The sequence below is a fragment of the Salvia splendens genome, chromosome 11 (genome assembly GCF_004379255.2).
Source record: "Salvia splendens isolate huo1 chromosome 11, SspV2, whole genome shotgun sequence".
In the NCBI taxonomy this organism is placed as follows: Eukaryota; Viridiplantae; Streptophyta; class Magnoliopsida; order Lamiales; family Lamiaceae; genus Salvia; species Salvia splendens.
The window spans coordinates 34,382,692-34,404,650 of NC_056042.1; the positions used below are offsets into that span (position 1 = coordinate 34,382,692).

The following is a 21,959-nucleotide window of genomic DNA, read 5'->3' on the forward strand; positions in this document are numbered from 1 at the left end:
CGAGACCAAGACCAAGACCAAGACGGGGAGTAACTAGACAAGGAGTGAGAGAAACGAAAGAACGAAAAAGAAGAAATGAAACTCGGCAACCAGTAAAACGAAAGCTTCACCTACTATTCTCACATCAATGTGTCATATTATTATTTGTCGCATCCCAAATAAAAGATCAACGATTTGTCAATAGTTATATATATGTTCTCTCTGTCCCACAATAAGAGTCACACTTTGTCATTTTGATTCCTTCCATAATAAGGGTCACACTTCATTTTTATCATAAATGGTAAGTATGCCTCATATTCCACTAACTCATTTTGCTCACATTTTATTACAAAACCAATATAAAAAAGTGGGTCTCATATTCCACTAATTTTTTCAACTCACTATTCTTTATATTTCTTAAAATTCATGCTACAATAAGAGTAACTCTATTGTAGGAGGGAAGGGGTATATGTTTTTAACATTCTAATGTCCCTTTGTATAGGTGAAACTTAAGTAAATTCTTATAGTGGCAGGCATACTCCATAATCAAAGGAATATACTTATATAGTATATGTATATAACATTATAATGTCCCATGCAATGTTAGGTGATGAAATATGTATCATGTGCATGTGGCCCATATTATAATTCTTCTTTTGGGATGAATTTTTTAGTGGTGAGAATCGAGTGCCAAACTAAAGTAAATTCTTATAGTGGCATACTCCATAATCAAAGGAATATACTTATATAGTATATGTATATAACATTATAATGTCCCATGCAATGTTAGGAGATGAAATATGTATCATGTGCATGTGGCCCACATTATAATTCTTCTTTTGGGATGAATTTTTTAGTGGTGAGAATCGAGTGCCACAAATCTCATCAAATTGGATACAATTCTCTATCGTGGATTTATGGGCCTCCCATTTTGATCGACTTTTTAGTAAATATTGGAAGACAATATAATATTCCACAACTATACAAATTTTAATTGATCATGGAACTCCTACAAAAGGAAGGAATGGATCACATCGAATTTTCCAACTTTTTGAGAGGTAGAATTTGTCACACCCATCAATTAAGGCTTAATCACGAGCGAACGCAGTAAAAAAATATTGATATGATTTATGAATCATCCATCAACTTTCTTAAGTAGTAACGCTAATAGATGAAGACAATTCTTTAACAATTTATAAAATATTATTTCAAATCAATGAATTGTTAATACTTTATTTTATTAATGTATCAATTTATAAGGCCAAGCGAAATAGGTAGCTAAAGTAAGATAACTATGTGGGTTTTGATTCCCTAATGCAAATGAGCATTGGGAATACGTAGACACCTCAACTTAAATTTAAGTTGAGCTCAAGTCATTTTTTCTTAATTTTTTCCATTTGTTTATACTTTAAAAATATGCAAAACGGATTTGAATTAGATTTCTCTATAAGGCTAAATCTGGGAAACTTTTGACAATTCTACTATAATTGTTGATTATTAGACTAAACTCAACATTTAAGATTGAATTGGTAAAGGTGTCCTCAATTTAGTTATGTAGAAACATCTCATTCGACGACTAAGAGTATATATATACTTATAAATTTATTGTTCAGAACTTCAAGTCTTTTTTGTAATTTGTAATTAGCTTCGTTGTAGACTAGTAGTCTCGTTGTATTTAAATTTTTTGTTTAAGACTTCAAGACTTCAAGTTTTTTGTGATTTGTAATTGTTGTAACTTGTAATCTCAATAAAATTGCAATTTTCATCATAATTTTTTGAATTTTATTTACGCACATTTCATAGATAAATAAATAAGAAAATGCTACAAAATAATTATGAACCGCTGAACCGGCCCGGAACCTGCAGTTTATTGAATCGGAACCGCCGGAATCCTTAGCGGGCCAGTTCAGGATCATGAAAATCCTGAACCGTGAACCGCCAGTTTCGAACCAGAACCGGCGGTTTATGAACCGTGTGCATACCTAGGTGAAGTGATTCCATAGGAAAATAAAAAGAATTGAATGCATGTATATGTGTGCAAAAATGGAATGGCAGCTGGCTCCCACCCCATGAATGTAGGGCGTTACATCAGTATCACTTCCCGTAGCCATGGCGACAGCTACCATCTATAAACATAACCCCATTCTCTCAATCTCTTTCCTCCACGCGTTCCATTTCTCCTTTTTTTCTGCTTCCCCCAAATCCCAATTTCTCTCTCCCTCTATATATATATGCGCACGCGATACGAACTTCTCTTTCTTTTGTCCACTTCAATTGCTTCAATTGCTTTTTGCCTCTGCTTCAAGCTGTAGAAAAATCCACTCTTTATTTGGGAATTAATTTTTCGAAATCCCTAGCCCCAATTTTTTCAATTTTGTGAAATCGAGCGAAGGGGTATTTGAAATTGAAGGGGAAATTGGGAGACGATAAGGTTTTTTGGTGGGAATTATCGATCGATAAATTGAGATTAAATTGAAATTGGGGGACGAGGATGGGAGGGGAGGTGGCGTACCTCACTGTGGGGGAGAAGGAAGGGTGTGATGAAGGGAAAATAGCGGCGGCGGAGAGGAAGTATTCGGCGCCGTCGGTGGGCGGTGGTGGATTGGCGCCGCCGCTGGAGAAAGTGGTGGTGGTGGGATATGCGCTTACGTCTAAGAAAGTTAAGAGCTTTTTGCAGCCCAAGTTTGAGCACTTAGCGAGGTAACTGCTTGATTTCTTCTCGTGATTGATGTTTTTTTGAGTGTTGGTGAAGATCAAAATGATGGATTTTGGGTATTGAGTGTTTATGCCTTCTGAATTTACAAACACTGTCGTTTTTGTTAATGTACTTTTCAGTGATTTTTATGCTTTCCTTAAGAATTGAATCGGTATGTTTGTCCACTGTTTACTTGTTTGGATTGAGGTGAGGGTTTGAGTTTGTGTTTGATTTGATTAATCCGATTTTTTTTCAAGTTGGAATTGGAATTGGAATTGGAATTGGAACTGTCAGCTGTTATTATCTCTATCTATTTAATAGTAAATGGTTTTCTTTATGCTGGATGATCTTGCTTTTTGGTGTATATATATATATATATGAGTGTGTGTGTGTGTTCTTGTGTTACAGCTGTTAGGTGTTCTGTATGTAAAGGATTATGAACTGTCAAAGATCACAATTTGGTATCTAAATCTTTAGGCAGTCATGTGGCATTTTTATCCTGTCAGACAATGGTGAACATTATGATAATTATTTTAATTCTGACAATGTTTAATTACTAATTGCTGTTCAGGAACAAGGGAATCCTGTTTGTGGCTATTGATCAAAGCAAACCTCTTTCGGAACAAGGTCCTTTCGACATTGTGTTGCATAAGGTGACTTTCCTTGTTCTTCTCCACTTCAAGCTGAATCACTTTTTGTTATAGTAAGACATGTATGATGACTATGAGCATCTAATGCGTTTTACTTTTGTCGTATTTACTGCAGTTATCTGGAAAAGAATGGCGGCGAGTACTAGAGGTTGGTTTCATCTTGCAGGGTGAACTTTGTTAATAACTGGTGAAAACTTTTATTATTGATAAGAAATTTTTGATGAATTAGGGAGTGGAATGATGCACAATGATTATATGCTGGCATGCTCATCCATTGTGACTGACTATGATCTTACTTTTGTGCTTATTCACATCTAACATAATTGTGGAGACATTGCTTTCTTCTTGAGAACTTTTAGTACATATTTAGGTTGAATCTTCGTGAAGAGATGATTTTCTTAGCAAATACATCTTCGTATTCTTCGGAATTTCATTGTTGGTTGTATTACATTCTTACAGACAAGAGAGAGACGCACATAACAGAGTGGTTTCTTAATTTTCTTGATACGTTCTAGCTGAAAACTGCCTTACTCTCGTCTTGGTGGAGGTTCTGGGGTTTGTTCTCATTTTTAGTTCTGATTTGTTGATCATATTTTAATTCTGATTTGTTGATCATCCTTTTTGAGCATGCATATATTTAACATAATTTGATTCTTGTAATTAACATTAAGTTTTTAGGTATTAATGCTCAACCTCCTGCACAAACATGTTAGATCTATATACGATAATGACAACTGAGTTCTTCTCTCATTTTTCTTTAGTTTTCTCGCTAGTTTAAATTTGTGAAGGTTCTAATGTGCATTATGGTCTCCCTTTTTAGCTTCTCCTTTCATATGGTTTTATTTGTGAAATGCTTTCCCAAATATCCTTTGCATGAACATATATGCAGCATTCCCAAGATTGTTTCTTGTCATTTATTGTTTACCCCTTTTTGCAGGATTATTGGAATGAACATCCGGAGGTCACAGTTCTTGACCCTCCTCGAGCCATACAGCAAGTACATAATCGTCAATCCATGCTTCAAGATGTTTCAGACCTGAATCTGTCAGACCGTTATGGTAATTTTAATGGATACCTTTTACAATCGTGTAATTTTTTAAGCTTCTCCTCTCCTTAAGTCTGCCTGCTTTTATTTGTTCGGTGTTGATCATTGGTAAATTTATAATGATGCTGCTAAATGTCATTGAATATCGACTTACATTTCGAAATGTTGATGATGTCACTTATGTGATGTGCAGGAAAAGTCGGCGTTCCTAGACAGTTGGTTATCAAGAAAGACCCATCATCTATTCCTGGTGCTGTGAGCAAGGCAGGCCTGAGGCTACCAATTGGTATGTCTTGCTTTATCTTCATCTTTTTATATCGACTGTAGTATTTTCTCTCGTTTTCTTTCCTTTTCTACATAATAGAACTATCTCCTCAATCCATTCGGACATTAAATCTTGTACTAAATTTCTTTGCTTCAGTGGCAAAACCTTTGGTTGCAAAGTCACACGAACTGTCTCTTGCCTATGATGAGTTCTCTCTCCAGAAGCTGGAGCCACCACTAGTTTTACAGGAATTCATTAATCATGGTATGGAGACATTCACTGTGTTCTTTAATTACGCTATCCAGTGGTTTTCCTTTAATCAGGTCTTATTTTTTTCTTGGTGCTGTAGGAGGTGTGCTATTCAAGGTTTATATTGTTGGTGAAGCAATAAAAGTGGTCAGGCGGTATTCCTTACCCGATGTTAGCAAATATGAACTGTCAAAGTGTACTGGTGTTTACCACTTTCCAAGAGTTTCTTGTGCTGCTGCATCTGCTGATGAAGCTGACTTGGATCCTCGTGTTGCTGGTGAGCTTATAATGCACGAACATATTGGTTTTTCTTACATTTTCCTTTGTTGTTCGCCTAGACAGTATATTTTGTCTCTCAGCGACCTCAAAGAACTATCGATTATCTTTTGTGTTTTGTTGTGGACCAGAATCTTATTTTGAAAGCTAGGGACAATCCTCTTACTATTTTTATTGTGCTTTACTTTCCCACAGAGCTCCCCCCACGGCCATTGCTCGAGAGATTGGCTAAAGAACTACGACGAAGACTGGTATACATTTCGTCTTCTGCAATTTTGATATATCTGCTACCTTCACCATCGATCAATTATTGTTGATTTGATTCAATCCTCTTGCCATAGGGTCTTCGGTTATTCAACTTGGATATAATCAGAGAGCATGGAACTCGAGACAACTATTATGTGATAGACATAAACTATTTTCCAGGTATGCCATCTACTCGAGAATAAGATGTTCATCTTGAATGGTACTACTAGATATGATATAAACTTTTGTCTAAATGTGAAAGGCGGATGAGGTGGTCTAACATTCTAGTTCCAATCTTCAGGATATGGAAAAATGCCAGAATACGAGCACATATTTACAGATTTCCTTCTGAGCCTAGTCGAAAGCAAGTAGACATATCGTCTGCAGCAAGAGCCACATCCGAGCAGTGAACTTCTGGGGGAGTTTATCGACACACATCACTATGCTTTGGAGGGCGAGGAAAAGCAAGATAATCTATATGCTATGGTGACATTTGGCAGTGACTATGTGCCTTCGTGAAGGTGATCAATCGTCTCTGGTTCATCGTGATCTGCCAAAGGCCTTTCATGGTTCGTGTTTCGCCTGCTTAGCTGGGTAGTGCTAATCAGTTAGTATTAATTTTTGATCGATGTGTGCGCGGTTTTGTAAATTCTTGTTGGTTGACATGTATAATCTCTCTCAGAATTTGCTGCCTAATTCACATTTTTTTCCATTTTTGGGGAAGTTAATTCTAGTATGTTTCTTTTTCATGATGCTGAGTTTGCTTTCTTGTGTTGGGATGATAATGAATTTCATTTATATCATCTCAAATTTGATCATATAAGATTCCAATTCTTTGAGGACAAATGTTGGATTTAGGGAGCACTTCCAAGAGAGAGTTGCATCATATTTTGTGGCTATAAACTAAAAAACTCTTATTCATTAAGGTATTTTTGAGGAACTTATTTGGATTTTTGAACTCACAAACTCTTTGAACTCAAAATGAGTTATGATAATTGAAAATACATAAAATTCTACCATCATCATTATCATCAATGCTATGAAATTATAAATCTAGCACTATCACTATAAATCTATCATCAATACTATGGAATATTTTCTCTTTTACCGGCTTGTTTCACTAAAAAGTTCTGCATCATCTTTCTTTCTTAGATTATTTATTATAATCCACATTTATGTTTATAAATGAGTTAAAATAAAATTTTAATTATAAATGAGTTAAAATAAAATTTTGTATTTGTACTAAGACCCGAAAAAAAATTTGCTTAAGATTTACCAAAGAGGATGCATCCAATGTAAATGTTCATTGTCTAATGCCAAAAATAATTTGGAGGCATTTTTAAAATGTACTTCCTCCGTCCATAAAAAATAGAATACACCGTGAATGACACAAAATAGAATACACTGTGCATGACAGTGCTTTAATGTGAAATTGGTAAAGTAAGAAAGAAGAAAAAAAACAAAAGAAAAGTAATGTCTCTGGAATATAGGGTCCATATTATTAGTAATAGAGAATAGAAAAAATAATAAAGAAAGAAAAGTAAGAGAGAAGTAGTGCCAGTGGAATATGGGGTTCATATAATTAGTAAGAGAGAGAGAAAAAAAAGTAAAAAAAAATTGTTCAAAACTTCCATATTTTTTTAATGCACTCTATCTGTATAGACAGCCAAAAATGACAAATATACTCTATTTTTAAGTGGACAGAGGGATTAGCATAATCTCATCCTTTAACCAAATATTGAAGATAATGTATTCAAATCCAAAATAAATAAACATCCAATTCTTTCATAAAATAAACAATATCCAAATCATTAAAAGAGAGTCGAGGAATTTCAAATTCAACAACAATATCAACAGCAATTCAGCCCTCTAATTGCAGCAAATTGGTACACAAACCTAATTCCCCAAATTGGGCATAACATCACTCGGAATTGACAGCAGGCTGCGACGGCATCGGCGCGGCAGCGGAGTCGTCGGAGACGAGAGTCCATTCCGAGGGCAGAGGGGGGAGCGGGGGGTACACGGCGGGTCCATGGCGTATGTCGGAAGGCCGGCTCTTGCGGGGGCGGGTCTTCATGTGATGCTTCGTCGCCTTTTTCTGCGGTCGGGAAGAGCACTCGATCGCCAGGCCGCCGCCGCCGACCGATAAGCGGCTCGGTGGCGGTGGGAAAGCCTTGGTTGCGGCGGCGGAGGGGGGCGGAAGCGCCAGTCTTGTGCCGAAAATGGCTGAAACTGACATTTTCTCTTGCGTAGTGGTGTGAGTGATGAAGGAATGAAGGGATAGAGTTGGATGATGAAACTGATAAGAATTGTAAGCTTATTATATATGCTGGAAAATAGAAATTATTATAAAAATGGTTAAATCTAGAAAAATAATTTTACTCTTTACTCTCTGCTCAACTAATAATTTTATTATGATTAATGGTTGTAACAAAAGCATAGAAATTTGGAGCCTTTATATACCATAGTTTTGGAATATTTTAGCTTAAAATGATTATGTCATAAATTATTCTAAAATTAAGATAATGGAGTAGTATAATTTTTCAAAATCAATTTGTTACTATAGCACCTTTTATTTTTAATACATATTAAAATAGTGAAAATATTAGTGGAAAATTATGAGACAAAAGAATCTTAAAATTATCAACAAAGAAGCTGAATTCAGTGAGCTATTGCCTTTTTTTCCTTCCTATCAATTAGAGCTTCCAATTTTCATAAATTGAGGTTTTCTGTTAATTTTGAGGTATATAATTATATATAATAACTCGTGGCTACTTCTACATGACCGAATTTTATGTATGGAGACTAATCTATCCAGCCTAACAATATTCATAATCCCTCCCTCATAGGATAGGTATAACATTTCTTTTGGACATAAAATTTAAGAAATTGATGTGTTAAAAATTAGATTGGAAAAAGTATAGTGATAGATCGAATAAAGTAAGAGAGAAAGAGTAATTTTTGCCAAAAGAATAAATAAAGAAATGACTTAACTGCATTAGGACACCCATGCGACTTAACTACCTACCTTAGGACGGAGGGAGTATAACATACAATCTTGTCTAATCTTGCAGACCCTTACGTAGATACATGGAGTATATTTCAATCCCACAAGAACAACAAAAAAATGAAAAAAGAAGATAGTTTTAACAAGAAATGAGGAGATAAGAGGCAACTAAAAAAGAGATAATACAACTGAAGTATCTACTATGAACAGCTTCTATTAGTTCTGTACACTAAAATACTCATGAATATCTACTCTAACCCAGTCAGGTTGCGAGTTCAGATTTTGTCAAAATCATTGACAGAAATAGCTACCAAAAGGACTAAAATCAAGTCACCGGTTTATATTTTGGTGAGATTAGATAGGAGCTACGATACAATATGGCAATGAATGGAAGCAAAAAGGGTGTGTTAAACCTCACATCATCAGTTCTTCTTACATAACCTTGGAAGAGATGATCGCATCTGCCGCTTTACAGACACCTTTTCATCGTCCTCTTCCGAATCACTAGCATAGTTACTACTAATGCCTGCACACAAGCATAAAATTTATTCCTACTTAACTTTGAATGATCTTTTATGTGATTAATCGTAGAACTTATACGACCAAACCAATCACTCGTTTTCATCACATACAACATAAGCAATAGCAGCCTTGCTATTAATGACTAGTGAGAAGAAACCTTCAGATACTTCCACTTTATGCACCTTAATGAATTTAAGAGGGCATACTGCAACTCAAATAAGTAATAAATTTAATGTTATCATCTAAAACAATATCATGAATTTTAATTTCTTCCTCCAAATGCCAAAAGGAGAATATGATGAAGCTTAGCATTCTGGACATCATTTATCAATCATATTAATCACTTCCCCAGTTTCTGCATCAGTGCGCAAAAATATCTCTTGGTCACCAAGTTTAAAGGTTCACTATTGTATATAAATAATCATATACATCATTTAAATAAGCTAAATAAAGAAATAACAAATCTAGACATATTTAAGAAGCAAAATAATAAAATAACAAACCTTCTGATTTAAAGGCTTCTCTTTCACGAAAGCCGTTTCTTGGATCTTTTGTGTTGTAACCGTGACGCTTGGTTGATATAGTAATTGTTCCACTTGTGATTGATTCTTCTGGTGTATCACAGAGACCATTAAAAGGCTTCATGTAACAGAACCTAAAACCAAACACAAGATTTTATTCATTAATTATATTGATTCTGCAAATATCACATCTGTCTGCATTTGTAATTTATAAGTTTAAGAATAGACATTTAATAACAAATTTGAATGAATGCAAAATAAAACTAATATTGATGATTTGGAAAACATCCTCTAACAGTTGTTTATATGGAGCTACCAAATGTTTAGAGTAAATTTTAAATGGAAAATGATATATAACCATTGTGAAGGTAATGTCTTGCTATCAAAATCAGCGCTTAGCATCCTCCATTTTCTGCATTTGTCACACTGCACCCACTCATGATCAGGTTTGACTGATGCATTACCCTTTCTCTGTACAAGAAACAAATCCATGTCAACCGGACTAACCTTACTAATCTTCCAGGATAAATTTTCTATGAGAACACTGTATGTACTGAAATAGAAAATGTAAAAGATAGATTAGAAGGAAAGTTTATCTTAAAGAATAGAAGGAAATCATAATTCAGAATGGATGAGTACATTGTACAGCAGTCATGCCATAAGATATTATAGTTATGCATGAGAACTGAGAGGAGATGCACCATGGAGTGTTTCATGTTCTTTTTAATAATCAAGGTATACTATAGACGCATATAATTAGGAGACAAAACATATATGAAACTGAAAATGCAGATCTAGGAATAGAGTTAGTTACACAAACAAGCCTCTAACTTTATGTTCTTTCTTAGCCAATATGAAAATTTCATAAATTCTATGTGTAACAGTGTAACTACAATGCATAGTTAATGTTGCATGCCGATTAGGCATCCAATTCTCTTTCAATGAGATTTTGGCTAAGCTCTTGCTTAGTTCTCAGTCTCTGAAGATTAAAATCGGGTGAAGTCATGCTGTAGAGTGAATGCTTGAAGCAATGAACTATAGAAGCTAATAAGCCAGTTATTGTTTCTTTTAGGAGAAAGCAAATCAATTACCAATTGAATCTTATCAACATATTTGTCTATATATTCATTCGCTTTTTCACCCAGCCACTGCTCCAGTTCAACATAGGCTTCACAGTCTTGGAAACCTTGCTTGTTGCTGTGCACCCAGACACAACCATTCTCATCATCCTGTCAAAGAATAGAATAGAAGAAAATTTAGATCGTTTCTGCTTCAAAACTGCTGATATATTTTATTATAGTGGAAGTCCTTTGGCCAAAGAAAACGATGTTAAAACTATTGTGGTGTAAAAGTCTGTTAATGAGGGAAGAGTCATCAGCCAATCAAACAAAAAGGATGTTAACATGCCAAACTACATCACAGATTCTAATGTCAGTGCTACTAATGGTTACAGCTTATCTAACATCACCTATTCAGAATTTCAGATAACAAAACCCACTTCACAAAAGATCACCTCAACATACAAAAGGTTAGCTTTATATTCAAAGGTATTGTCTGGCTTAAGTTACGAGGACTTTGATTTTTTGCTGATTTAAACAAAGTGGATGAACAAAGATCCGGAATACTCATCTGCCTTCGCAAGTGGGCAGTTGGACAAAACAAAAGATCTTATTATCCCTACTAATAAAATAACAGTTCTGACCAAATATAATACTAATTGACATGTTATACTTAATTCAGTTAATTGGACACAAATAAATTACCACACCCATTGTTAACTGCAGTAAAAGTTTATAAAACTTGCACGAATCAAATTTGCCATAGCATAAAGTACAATAAGATGCAAGTTTGTAGAAAAGTATCAGAACCAAGACTCTGCTCATTTTTTAGCAAAATATAAGATTGGACCCTCATTGATGACATGTTTAGGACTGTTTATGGAGCCTCAACAAAGATAGATATCTTCAGATGTGCAGATTTAGACTTCTGTTCAGTGATTGACAAAGCACTATTTTGGTACCAAGATGGCTAAACTCTCAATTTAGCATGTAACATATTGAGATGATAAGTAAACCAAGGATAAAATCATTGTACGAAGTTTACCATTATTTTAGTAACATCAGCCACACCAATGATGCCACGTCCACAATCTCCATTGTGAATCATGCTTCCAACTCTCTTATAAGCCTGAAACACGTGATGCACAATATGAATTTATAAGCCCAGCATAAAATAAAGCGATGCACAATAAGAATTTAGTTTTAATATATTTCCTTTTCTCTTATTATTTCCTAGTAGGACTCTATTGGTTATTCTGTAGGGTTCATATAACCCTCACTGTGCATGTTTTGGGGATTATAATTGTTCTTTTTATGAAAATTATAGCACCATCATTGTTTACTAGGATAATTCAAGGATTATAACTTTGAGTTGCTAGGATACATTGAATTAAACAAGACACAGACTGAAACACCATGCTTCTTGGTTAAGTTCAATGTAGAGTCAGGTCCAAGTTAAACCCTTATATAAACTAAGTAAGACAACCGCATGTGCCAATGCCACATTATCTATCATTTAGCATGAGAACCACAAAATAACTCTTGAAATCAATGTCATTAATACAGTATCTAAGAGACTAGATAATGTTGGAATGACAAAATACATCACTTGCCATAGTGCCAACGAAGCGCAAGAAACAAACCGAACAGGTTAAGGAATTAAATGATTTCTTTTCCTAGTGCAACAAAATAAAGGAAAAACAAGTGTACGCTTACCTCAATTAAACGTCCATGCCAATATAAAAATATTCCACTATTTGCTTGCTCCCATTCCAATTGAGAACGTCCAAGAGTAAGTTGAACTGGTTTTCCTAAGATGGTGCCATTTTCAACAGTGGTCTTACTCAATGATTTTGCAAGGGGTCGACTTCTAACCTATTAAAAGAAAGCAGCATCAATTTTATCACAAGCATACATCAGTTTGTTGAGACATGTCAAGCAGATCCAATTATCCAAAGGAAATCAGGGACCACAAAGAACATGTAATATCATAAGAGACTCAAACACACAACTTCACCCAACCTCCCTCGGAGGAAAACGTGGGGGAAGGGTGAGAGATAGAAATAATGAAAAGAATTAATTAATTTTGCTCCACACTAAATCAAGCACATGCGTTACAGCAAAACAGAAAGAAATAATGTAAAATTTCTCTCATCTCAAGAAAGAAATGTCTCAGTTTTAAGATCACCTACTTAATCATTCACACTCATAAGAAATCTATAGAAATGTTTATAAACACAAATTTGGTGCCATGAACACATAAATTTTGTTACCAGTGCTCCCTGTACATAGATCTTCATCCTTGGATCTAAGAATATCACCTCCAAATACGATTTCAGACAGTAGTCCAAAGGAACCTGAAATTAAGAAACCACGTCTTAATTTTTGTATATGAATAATTCATTTGAAATGCTATCACAAAAAAGACACACCGACAAAGACATTTGCCCTGGACGGCATCTTGTCCTTCTTGACCGAATGAATATACCACCCCGATGAAACGAACTCCCACCAGTGAACCCAGCTTCCCATTTTAAACTATAATCTGATCCCCATTCATCCAGATTCCATATATAAATTTGTGTTCCAGTACCATCTGCCCCAAATATACCCACTTTTTCACCAATAAGATACTTATCAAATGGGGAATATCTTTTAATGATCTTCAAGTACAACTTTGCCGCATCCTTATTCTGGACATCTGTGTCCACTTCCATGGACTGCCCAACTCTGCGGTAGCTTACAATGGGGATCTCCAGATTCTACAAAATAACATATCAGAGAGAAATCAATTTCAGTTCAGACCAAGCAACACTAGAGATATAACTCCACATCCATCACAGGTATAATATAATTGGGATTGGGGACTTGCATCTTTGCCTTCATTCAGCGACTGAGAGAGGAATGCAATTGATCTGGAGTTAGTTGTCTGGGTCAGAACCAAAGCATCCTTTCCTAGTCGCATAGTGCCAGTCTGAAAAAATAACCAAATGTCAAAAATACATATTTCTGGTCATTGTTCGGCAATAGCTTTTTCCAATCTGTCCCACAGGACTATGCAGGTAATCCTCCAAGACTTGCACCATACGTATAGAAACTGAAAATATTCATATTAGGTATGTTTTAACCAAATAAGAGTCTTAATATATAGCTATTATATATGTATAACACCCATGCTATATGCATTACATTATGAACTAAAGGCCTTTACTTTGTATGAACCACTGGGATCAGCTTCAGTATAAAACTTTAGAAGGGAAGAAAGAGTACAAACAAATATCACCTTCAATACAGAACTTCACATATTGAAAAGTAGAGACAAGTATGAGAAGTAAGAGTAACTGGTATCAGATCCAATAAGGCCCCTCTTGTTATTAATCTTAGGCACGACATACATGAAGGCAACATTTTGTTGAAAATAGTCATGAAGATAAACCACTGTATGTTAACTAAGCTGGACTGTGAAGAAGTACCTTAAACCCAATTCCATACATTCCAATATGATTGGGGTCATCTACTTCAGTTTGCCCGTGGCCAAATGATACCATTCTTTGGATATCTGTATGGCTCATTCCATGGCCATCATCGATCAGTGATAACATAGGAATTTCTTTGCAAGCAATTTTAGAGTAGAACTTATTGATAGCGATTTCCAGTCTGAAAAACAACATTAGATATCATATATGTTAAAGAGAAAAATATAAAATAAAAAAGGAAACATGCAATTCAACCTTACAGTTGAGAAGGGGGAACACATAAAGGAACAGCATATAAACAATAATAGTTGGTCATTTCCATTTTCCCAAATATCTCAGAAAAAGACAACTCACTACTTTGGACTTGGAAAACTAATGCTGTTCAAAATTGGTTTGTGTATACGTTACTTCAACACCAAGAATAAGAGAAAAAGAACATCTACACCTACTTGGTTGCTTTTGCATCCCTTGCATTATCAACAAGCTCAGCAACTGCCCCAAATATCCAGCTGGAATGTGCTTGACCAAGTGTTTTCAGATAACTGGGATGCGCTGTTACATAATTTCTCTGAAAGGATTTAACTGTTTCAACAGAATTTCCTAATTGACTGCTAGCTTTAGCTGACAAATCACAAGAGGAATCTCCATTTACTTCTGCACAATGTATCTTAGGAGAATATTTATCCTGAGTAAGGTTTGAGAACGACATAGCAACCTCACCAGCCTGAGATTGAGATGTAGGCGGAGATATTTGATCAGAATCAGCAACCCCTGCTCCAGCTTAAATAGAAGAACGTGAGATTAGAGTACAATATAAAATAAATTATGTTTAGTTTCTTCTCTTCTATGCTAAGAGTTAGAAGTTATGCATAAATTTATTACCATGCAAGCATTTCAGTTTATATGATTTCCAATAAAAGATGGGATGGGAGCAGTATCCAGGTCAAAAACAGCTGGAAGAACATATGATTCATTCAAGGATAAAAAATTGAACTTTCGTACCTGGAGATAACATGAAAATAATAGAGGAAGTTCATTTGCATTGTTCATGATTTGATGAAAACATTGGGATCAGGAACAACAAATATATGGCTTTTCCTCCTTTCCTTATTTGTAATGAATGTTATACTATTACTTACTTATTTCTTTAAAACTAATATTGACATTTTAGTTTAACTGAAAATAGACAGCGAAAAATTATTACTAAGCAAAAATATATGCCTATCAAAAATATAAAATAAATTATCCTGTTGGTATTAGTTCATATATTCAAATGAAAAAGATAACCATATTCCCCCTTAAATAAATACTACTACTAATTATACATCATTTGTATAACCTAAGAAAAACGTGATTACCTTTTTATTTATTTTTAACTAAATGCTACTGATGAAAAATAACCTTGTATCCACTTCATAGTTCAATAAATAAATTGTTAAAACAAAATTAGAAAGAAAAAAAATCATCACTTGAATTAATTAATTTTTTCTTGATAAAATGTTTGCTATTTATATTAATTCTATTGTAAATTTATTTTGATATTTGAAATCACATTCAGTAAAAAAAAATAGATCTATTAAATAAATCCATGATTTTTTGTGAAATTTCTTATATAATAGTAATACAAAAAAATGTAGCTTAAGCATGTAAGAGTAATTTTACTATTATTAATAATATTACTCACTACACTTCAATTAAAGAGTAATTATAAGAAAAGTTTATCACACAAACGAGTTTATTCAATTTATAAATTATACTATGAAAATACAATTGATGTTTTAATTTATGCTTCATTCAGTGCACATACCAATTATAGGAAATGTCCCCTAGCTAGTACATTTTTTTAGTACCAATCACCTCCTACATACATACTCCTTCCGTCCCATGTTACTCGCATCGCACTTTTCGTTTTAGGTTGTATATTTGGGGTTGTTATTAGTATGTTAGTGTAATGAGAGATCACTTAATAAAGGAACACTTAATCAACTCTAATATATTAATTAAATACCTTAATTCTTACTTAAAATAGAAATAGTGTAAGTAGTTTGGGATGAGCCGAAATAGAAAAGTGCGAATAATACAGGACATAGGGAGTATTACGTAAAGAAAAATGATAACATGGCCTCTATGGAATATTCTTGATAATCTATGGAATTTTAAAGATGAAACTTGCTAAGTAAGTAAGATATTTTCAATTTTCCTTTCTATCTTGTATTTAAGATAATTTCAATTTTTGTTTATATCTTCCATTTTCCATTTTTATGTTGTATAATACAACTTACAACATATTGATAGGATACATTGATTATCATTCATTTAAGATTTGGGTCAATGGTTCTAGAAAACTTGGGATATGAAGCTCTTAGATCAAAGCAACACATTATATTTCTTCTCTAGATCCTAACTTGCATAATTAGTAAAATAGCAAAGAACCACCTTTTACTAGGGGGTTTAGAATGCAAGAGTGATGATAAATCTCAAAAGTCATGTTATGCTTCAAACCTGGAGATGTTTTTGATGCTTTCCCTTTGAATCGAACAGTTGCAAGGTCATATTTTGAGCCTTCAAGAGGAGGTAGTATGTAGAGTTCAAACAATCCGAAGTTTGATATAGCAACCTTCAAATTTAGCAAACATGACAACATTACATTTCCCCAAAAACACAACAACTGAGACCTAGGTCCATTATAAGTCCCAGACACGAAAAGCAAATAGTTCCAGTCACCTTCTACTCATGGGACTAACATTACTTCAGTAAAAAAAGTTCCAGAATACTTGCAATTGTATATTACCCTGTTATGCTTCTGAAGGAAATCCAAGAACTGCCCCCATTCTTTTTCCTGATGGGAATCTTCACAGGCTGGTGTTATAGAAAAACCAGGCAATGAAGATAGAAATCTGACCTTGTCTTTCCTGACAATGGAAGTTATGTCCCAAACTGCAGGCCTGTCATTCATGTACTTTTAAAAGGCTTGGATTTATAAACCAAAGAATGCAATTAGATTTCCAAATTAAAGGCACAAAAAAGTGACAAGAAGAACTTAGAAATCAAAAGGGAAAAAGATTACTAGAATGTCAGGCTCTTTTGACATGATCAGTATCTATGCGGGAGCATGTATACATAAGACAAACTACTAAGTACTAACAAGTTCATAAATCCACAGTCCACATTCATATATTGTGAAATTGAGAGAAGACAACTAATAAATCTAAAAATGGTTTTGGATTTTGCACTCTATTTATCCAACTGATAGTTGTTCCATTTTCTACTATCAGATATGTTAATGCAGGTAAAATTTCAAGACTTCGTGAAAAAATATTTTTTGTCATGTGTGTTGATACAAGCTCTGTTGGGACAGCATAAATGCTTGGGCCATTATGTATATAGGCCATTTATGTGCCTTCATGACAGCTAACACAAGTTAATGTGAGTATGATTCTCATCTACTCATACTTCAACTCAGCTCCCAATTAGTCAAACAAGTGAGGTTGATAAAAACTTATACATTTACTTTTATCCTTTAGTCCGTGTAAGAATTCATGTGTCACCTTAATTTTAATATCATCACTCATCAGCCAATCAAAATTGTAAATGACAGATTTTAAATATATACTAGCAGCGAGTAGGTTACTTCAACCCGTAGCTACATTACCCATCGGGTGGAAATATAAGCATAATGTACCATGGTCAATAGCTACAGTAATACAAACCATGGGCATGTAGAAGAGCTATATACAAGGTCCAGTGAAGACGAACCATAGTATAATAACTTCCACTCAGCATCATATACAGCATGAGTGTGATGTATGTTGCCTCATTGAGAATCTTAAAGGACATGTCAATACATCAGTTGCAGTGGTGACTTACATTTGACTGGGTGGATTGACACATGCTGCACAACTTATAATTCTTTTATCCTTTGTCAGTTTAATAAGAGTCTGGGAACAACCTGCAGAACATTTCATAAAAAGGTCAAATATAGAAGCCTATTTAAGGCTTAATTTCATAGAAATTTATTCATTCACAAAGCATTTACATGAGTGGAAGAGTAAAAGCTGCCATAATATCAAAGCTCATGCACAAAAAACATAAATCCACCAACTTAACTCACAACATGCAATGTACAAATTTCCATTGATCTTTTTTTGGGGGGGTGGGGTCCTTCTCTAATCTCATAATCTAATCAATATGGATGCATGTGAAAGGAAATATGTTTCATTTGAGTGGAAAAAAAGAGAAGGAAGGAAACATAGAGAGAGAGAGAGAGACAATATACAGGAACAAACGAAACAAAGAATTATTCAATGCGGATGAGTTGAAGTGCAACAATCACCTTCTCCCATTGGAGTATCTTCCATGAAATGATCCCCCATTACAAATCCAGTCATGACATGTAACTTTTAGGAAACAGAGAAGAGAGGGTAAGTTCCTTTAATTAAGCTCAACAGACAAACATTTTATAAATTTATAATTTAGCAACAAATCTTTTGAAAAAGCATCATCTAAGAACGCAAAATAGAAAGTTCAACGATAGCATTCCTATGGATCACAGCCATATGCAGCTTGTGATACGTAACACACAAATCATTGTTTCAACCATAATTTTCACACAATGAAAACTCAAGAGCAGTAGGAGAAGGTGGAGTGCAACCATTGACCAAACTCTCAACACTAGCCGCCCACATTTCTAATTTCATCATCGGCGCCTAATTAATCACATCCTGACGTGACTTTGAAATATGCCACCAGTAAATTTTCTCATCTAAAGTATGTAGAATTAACTTATCACCTAGATAATTCGCAATACAGAGCTTTTTTTCAAGAGAATTTTGCTATCATATCAAAAATTACGCCATCATCAATCAAAGCCACACTCAGTTACCAAAAGCAACACTATTATGAAGTTGTATCTTATAATCAGCACTATGAGCATCACTTTCGGTGCATTCAACGAGCAGCACAAATATTACATGTAAAGCGCCAGCCTCATACACAACACAAAAAGATCCAGCTCAAAAACTCAACGAATTAGCAAAATTTCAAATGACGAGGAAATGTTTACAGTAAAATCAATCGACTCAAAGCAAGAAACACTCAAAAAATCATAAAATTGAAACATTATCACTCAATTCTGCAGCATATACAAAATATCATAACCCTATGCCATGCAATCAAACTATTGAAAGGTGCTGAAGCTACTGTAGTAAAATTCAAATGGAAAGACATTTTCGAACGAAGCGGGAAAACAAAATAGCTGTCTCATCACCAAAACCCTACCACCTACAAAAAAGGGGAACACTGTATATGATGATCAAAACACGCCAAAACAACGAAGCAACAACAGCAAAATGTGAGAATTTTTATATTTTCGTGTACGTATATTAGTATTTAGCTAGTTTAGCTTCAATGTGTATACATAAATTCGTGAGAATTTGCAAATACTAACCCAGAATTTCTGATTGAAGACTGAGAGAGATTCGTGAGAATTTGCAAATACTAACCCAGAATTTCTGATTGAAGACTGAGAGAGAGAATTGCTTTCGACGTTAGCACAGTAGCTACAGCTATAAAATAACCGCTGATTATTGGAGCCGTACAACTTTGAAAAGTGAAATGTAATATATAATGGTAAATTGTAAATATTACCCGATGTAAATGTTTCATATAGATAATTTAATTTCATTGTTCATAATTAAATGTAATGTTTCATATTTGTAATCCCATTTATTTTTTACTAATTTTAATAAATTGACACAATATTTAGTAAAACATTTTATTAGTAGTATTTTATTATAGATATAGGACTCATTTTTTCTTATAATTTTCATTCACTTTTATTTGTATATCATAGAACTAAAATGAAAGGCAACAGAAAATAAATGACTAATTTTGCAGCACTATACAAAATTGGTTCTTATTCTTAATAGTACTAGTAAATAATTCACCTTTATATAAATATAAAGATTTGAGATCAATTATGAATCCATTTTGAATGTAATTTGCAATTATGATAACTAATTGAGGGCAATATATTCAGCCACAAAATGTGACGTTATGTTGAATATTGATTATATATGTGCCCATCTGATTTTATGTATCTTCCAAATCTTGTTTACTTTTTATTAAAGTGATTGATGTTTATTAGATCATAAAAATACGAGATGGAGTTGCAATAATATTGTTTCGGATTTTATAAATTGTTAAATCTTATTTTCACAACTTATAAAAGGTGTGAGGAGATTCAGCTAAGCGATACGTCCGTATATTTATCACCTACAAATTTATAAAATATGTCACTCAATCATTACAAAGTAGAAGTTCGATTTTCATCTCACCAAAATATAAGTGACATATATATTGATATGATCATCAACATTAAAGTGTGGATAAAATGTTTGAAATTTATTTAATTAATTATATAGCTAAATTCCCTTGTTCGGGCTTGAATGCTCAAGGAGTGGGCCTGTGCGGAGGGCTGCGGCAATGCTTACCTCCACACGAGGGCCCTGGCCAAATAGGGTCTTCAATATAGGAAAAGACTGGATGGCTGATCTGTGACTTCTCCATCGTCTCAGGGCTAGACGTTTCACGTTCAGAGGCTCGAGAAGACATTTTATATTTTCTATATAAAAAGTTATTGCATTCAAGACGAAATTAAATGTTTTAGAGAGAAGAAACAACATACGGTAGATGTTGGGAAGTTCCCTGGCTACAAATTACAATAGCTTGTGGTGACATTGTGAGAACTATGAGAAGAAAAATTTCAAGAAAAGCCATTACTTTAGCTCCCATATTAATGTTGGAGGTTAAATTAAGATGCTTTTTTTTTGTGAGTTGGTGTTTGATTAAATCCTCAATTTATACAGATAGATTTGAGTATTTTTTAGATACACTTGGGCCCTTGGCTAATTCCACACATAACATTACGTTTTGGAAAAAATTTCCTAATACACATTACTTTCTCCCTTTCTAAATAACTGTCCTATTTAGTTATTTTTCTTATTTTATATTGGAGTTTTCTTTTCATTTGAAACAAAGTGGTTTTAAAAAAAAGTTTGTTGAATATGAATTTCATTTATATATAATTATTTATCATTTAAAGTAGTACAAGATAAATGAGATTCAAGGAATATATTTTTCGTATACAACTTGATCATTCATTATTATATGGGAAATAAAACTAACTAGTCAATTTTTTATGTGTTCTATCTGTCATATCACCTGTGATTGATTTATCTTTTTTAATTATTTCTGTAGAAGTGATTGATTTTCATTTTTAGTTAAAAATAAAATATCTAATTATTTTTATTTTACTCTCTCTTTATCTCTTTTACTTTATCGTTTCCACTTAACTCAATAAATATCATTTTCTTAAATCTTATGCCGAAAAAAAAATCAATCACATGCTATAGGGTGGGGGATTAGTAATTATGCTCTAGCTCCTTAAAGGGATAATGAGAGCAAATGGGGACTTCAACAATTAGTCAAATTTATCCTATTTAATTTACCTCTTTTTCACATGCTCATTACTTTCTCCATCTCTAAATATTTATCCTATTTACCTCTTTTCTTTATTTTATGCAATTAGTACTCTATTCCTCCACCAGAGTCTTTTTTTTACCCGAGTTTTAATAAATATGAAGGGTTTTAATAAATATTATTGGAGGAAAACGAGTTAATAAAGTTCATTACAATATATATGTATTCCATTTTCATATACTCCTTAGTTGTAAAATTTAAAGCACTTGGAAAGTTTTTTTTTAAACTTCTTTAAATAATTAATGAGTGCATTGAAAATTTAAAGTAGTAGTAGATGAAAAAAATTTCCACACAAAACATGGCATTTTAGAAAATTTCTCAACTTGCACATTACTTTCTCCATCTCTAAATAGTTGTCTTACTTAGCTCCACACAAAGATGCTTTTGATTATTCACCAAGAATAAATGCTATACAATTAAAACACACAAAC

General features: G+C 33.7%; 3 protein-coding genes across 3 annotated transcripts; 1 reads left to right on the top strand and 2 right to left on the bottom strand.

Moving 5' to 3' along the window:
- The first annotated feature begins 2,088 nt into the window (after nucleotides 1-2,088).
- Nucleotides 2,089-6,154, top strand: LOC121756259 (inositol-tetrakisphosphate 1-kinase 3-like). The gene is made up of 10 exons (XM_042151757.1): nucleotides 2,089-2,679; nucleotides 3,246-3,327; nucleotides 3,440-3,472; nucleotides 4,262-4,382; nucleotides 4,563-4,655; nucleotides 4,791-4,898; nucleotides 4,984-5,160; nucleotides 5,355-5,410; nucleotides 5,501-5,585; nucleotides 5,707-6,154. Exons 1-10 carry the CDS (start codon nucleotides 2,471-2,473, stop codon nucleotides 5,775-5,777), a joined length of 1,035 nt encoding a protein of 344 aa, XP_042007691.1. The 5' UTR covers nucleotides 2,089-2,470; the 3' UTR covers nucleotides 5,778-6,154.
- Nucleotides 6,155-7,326: 1,172 nt separating this feature from the next.
- LOC121754870 (50S ribosomal protein 6, chloroplastic-like) lies at nucleotides 7,327-7,644 on the bottom strand. The gene has a single exon (XM_042150161.1). The coding sequence runs from the start codon at nucleotides 7,642-7,644 to the stop codon at nucleotides 7,327-7,329; it is 318 nt and encodes a 105-aa protein (XP_042006095.1).
- A 905-nt stretch (nucleotides 7,645-8,549) lies between these two features.
- LOC121754263 (ATPase MORC2-like) lies at nucleotides 8,550-19,517 on the bottom strand. Its single transcript, XM_042149634.1, has 17 exons — nucleotides 19,436-19,517; nucleotides 18,323-18,386; nucleotides 17,857-17,938; nucleotides 16,781-16,934; nucleotides 16,492-16,606; nucleotides 14,710-14,769; nucleotides 14,439-14,610; nucleotides 13,987-14,170; nucleotides 13,386-13,487; nucleotides 12,946-13,275; nucleotides 12,787-12,870; nucleotides 12,230-12,388; nucleotides 11,559-11,642; nucleotides 10,547-10,684; nucleotides 9,814-9,926; nucleotides 9,438-9,589; nucleotides 8,550-8,938 (listed from the first exon to the last, which is right to left on the bottom strand). The coding sequence occupies exons 2-17, from the start codon at nucleotides 18,375-18,377 to the stop codon at nucleotides 8,835-8,837; spliced, it is 2,088 nt and encodes a 695-aa protein (XP_042005568.1). The 5' UTR covers nucleotides 18,378-18,386; nucleotides 19,436-19,517; the 3' UTR covers nucleotides 8,550-8,834.
- Between the last annotated feature and the right edge of the window lie 2,442 nt (nucleotides 19,518-21,959).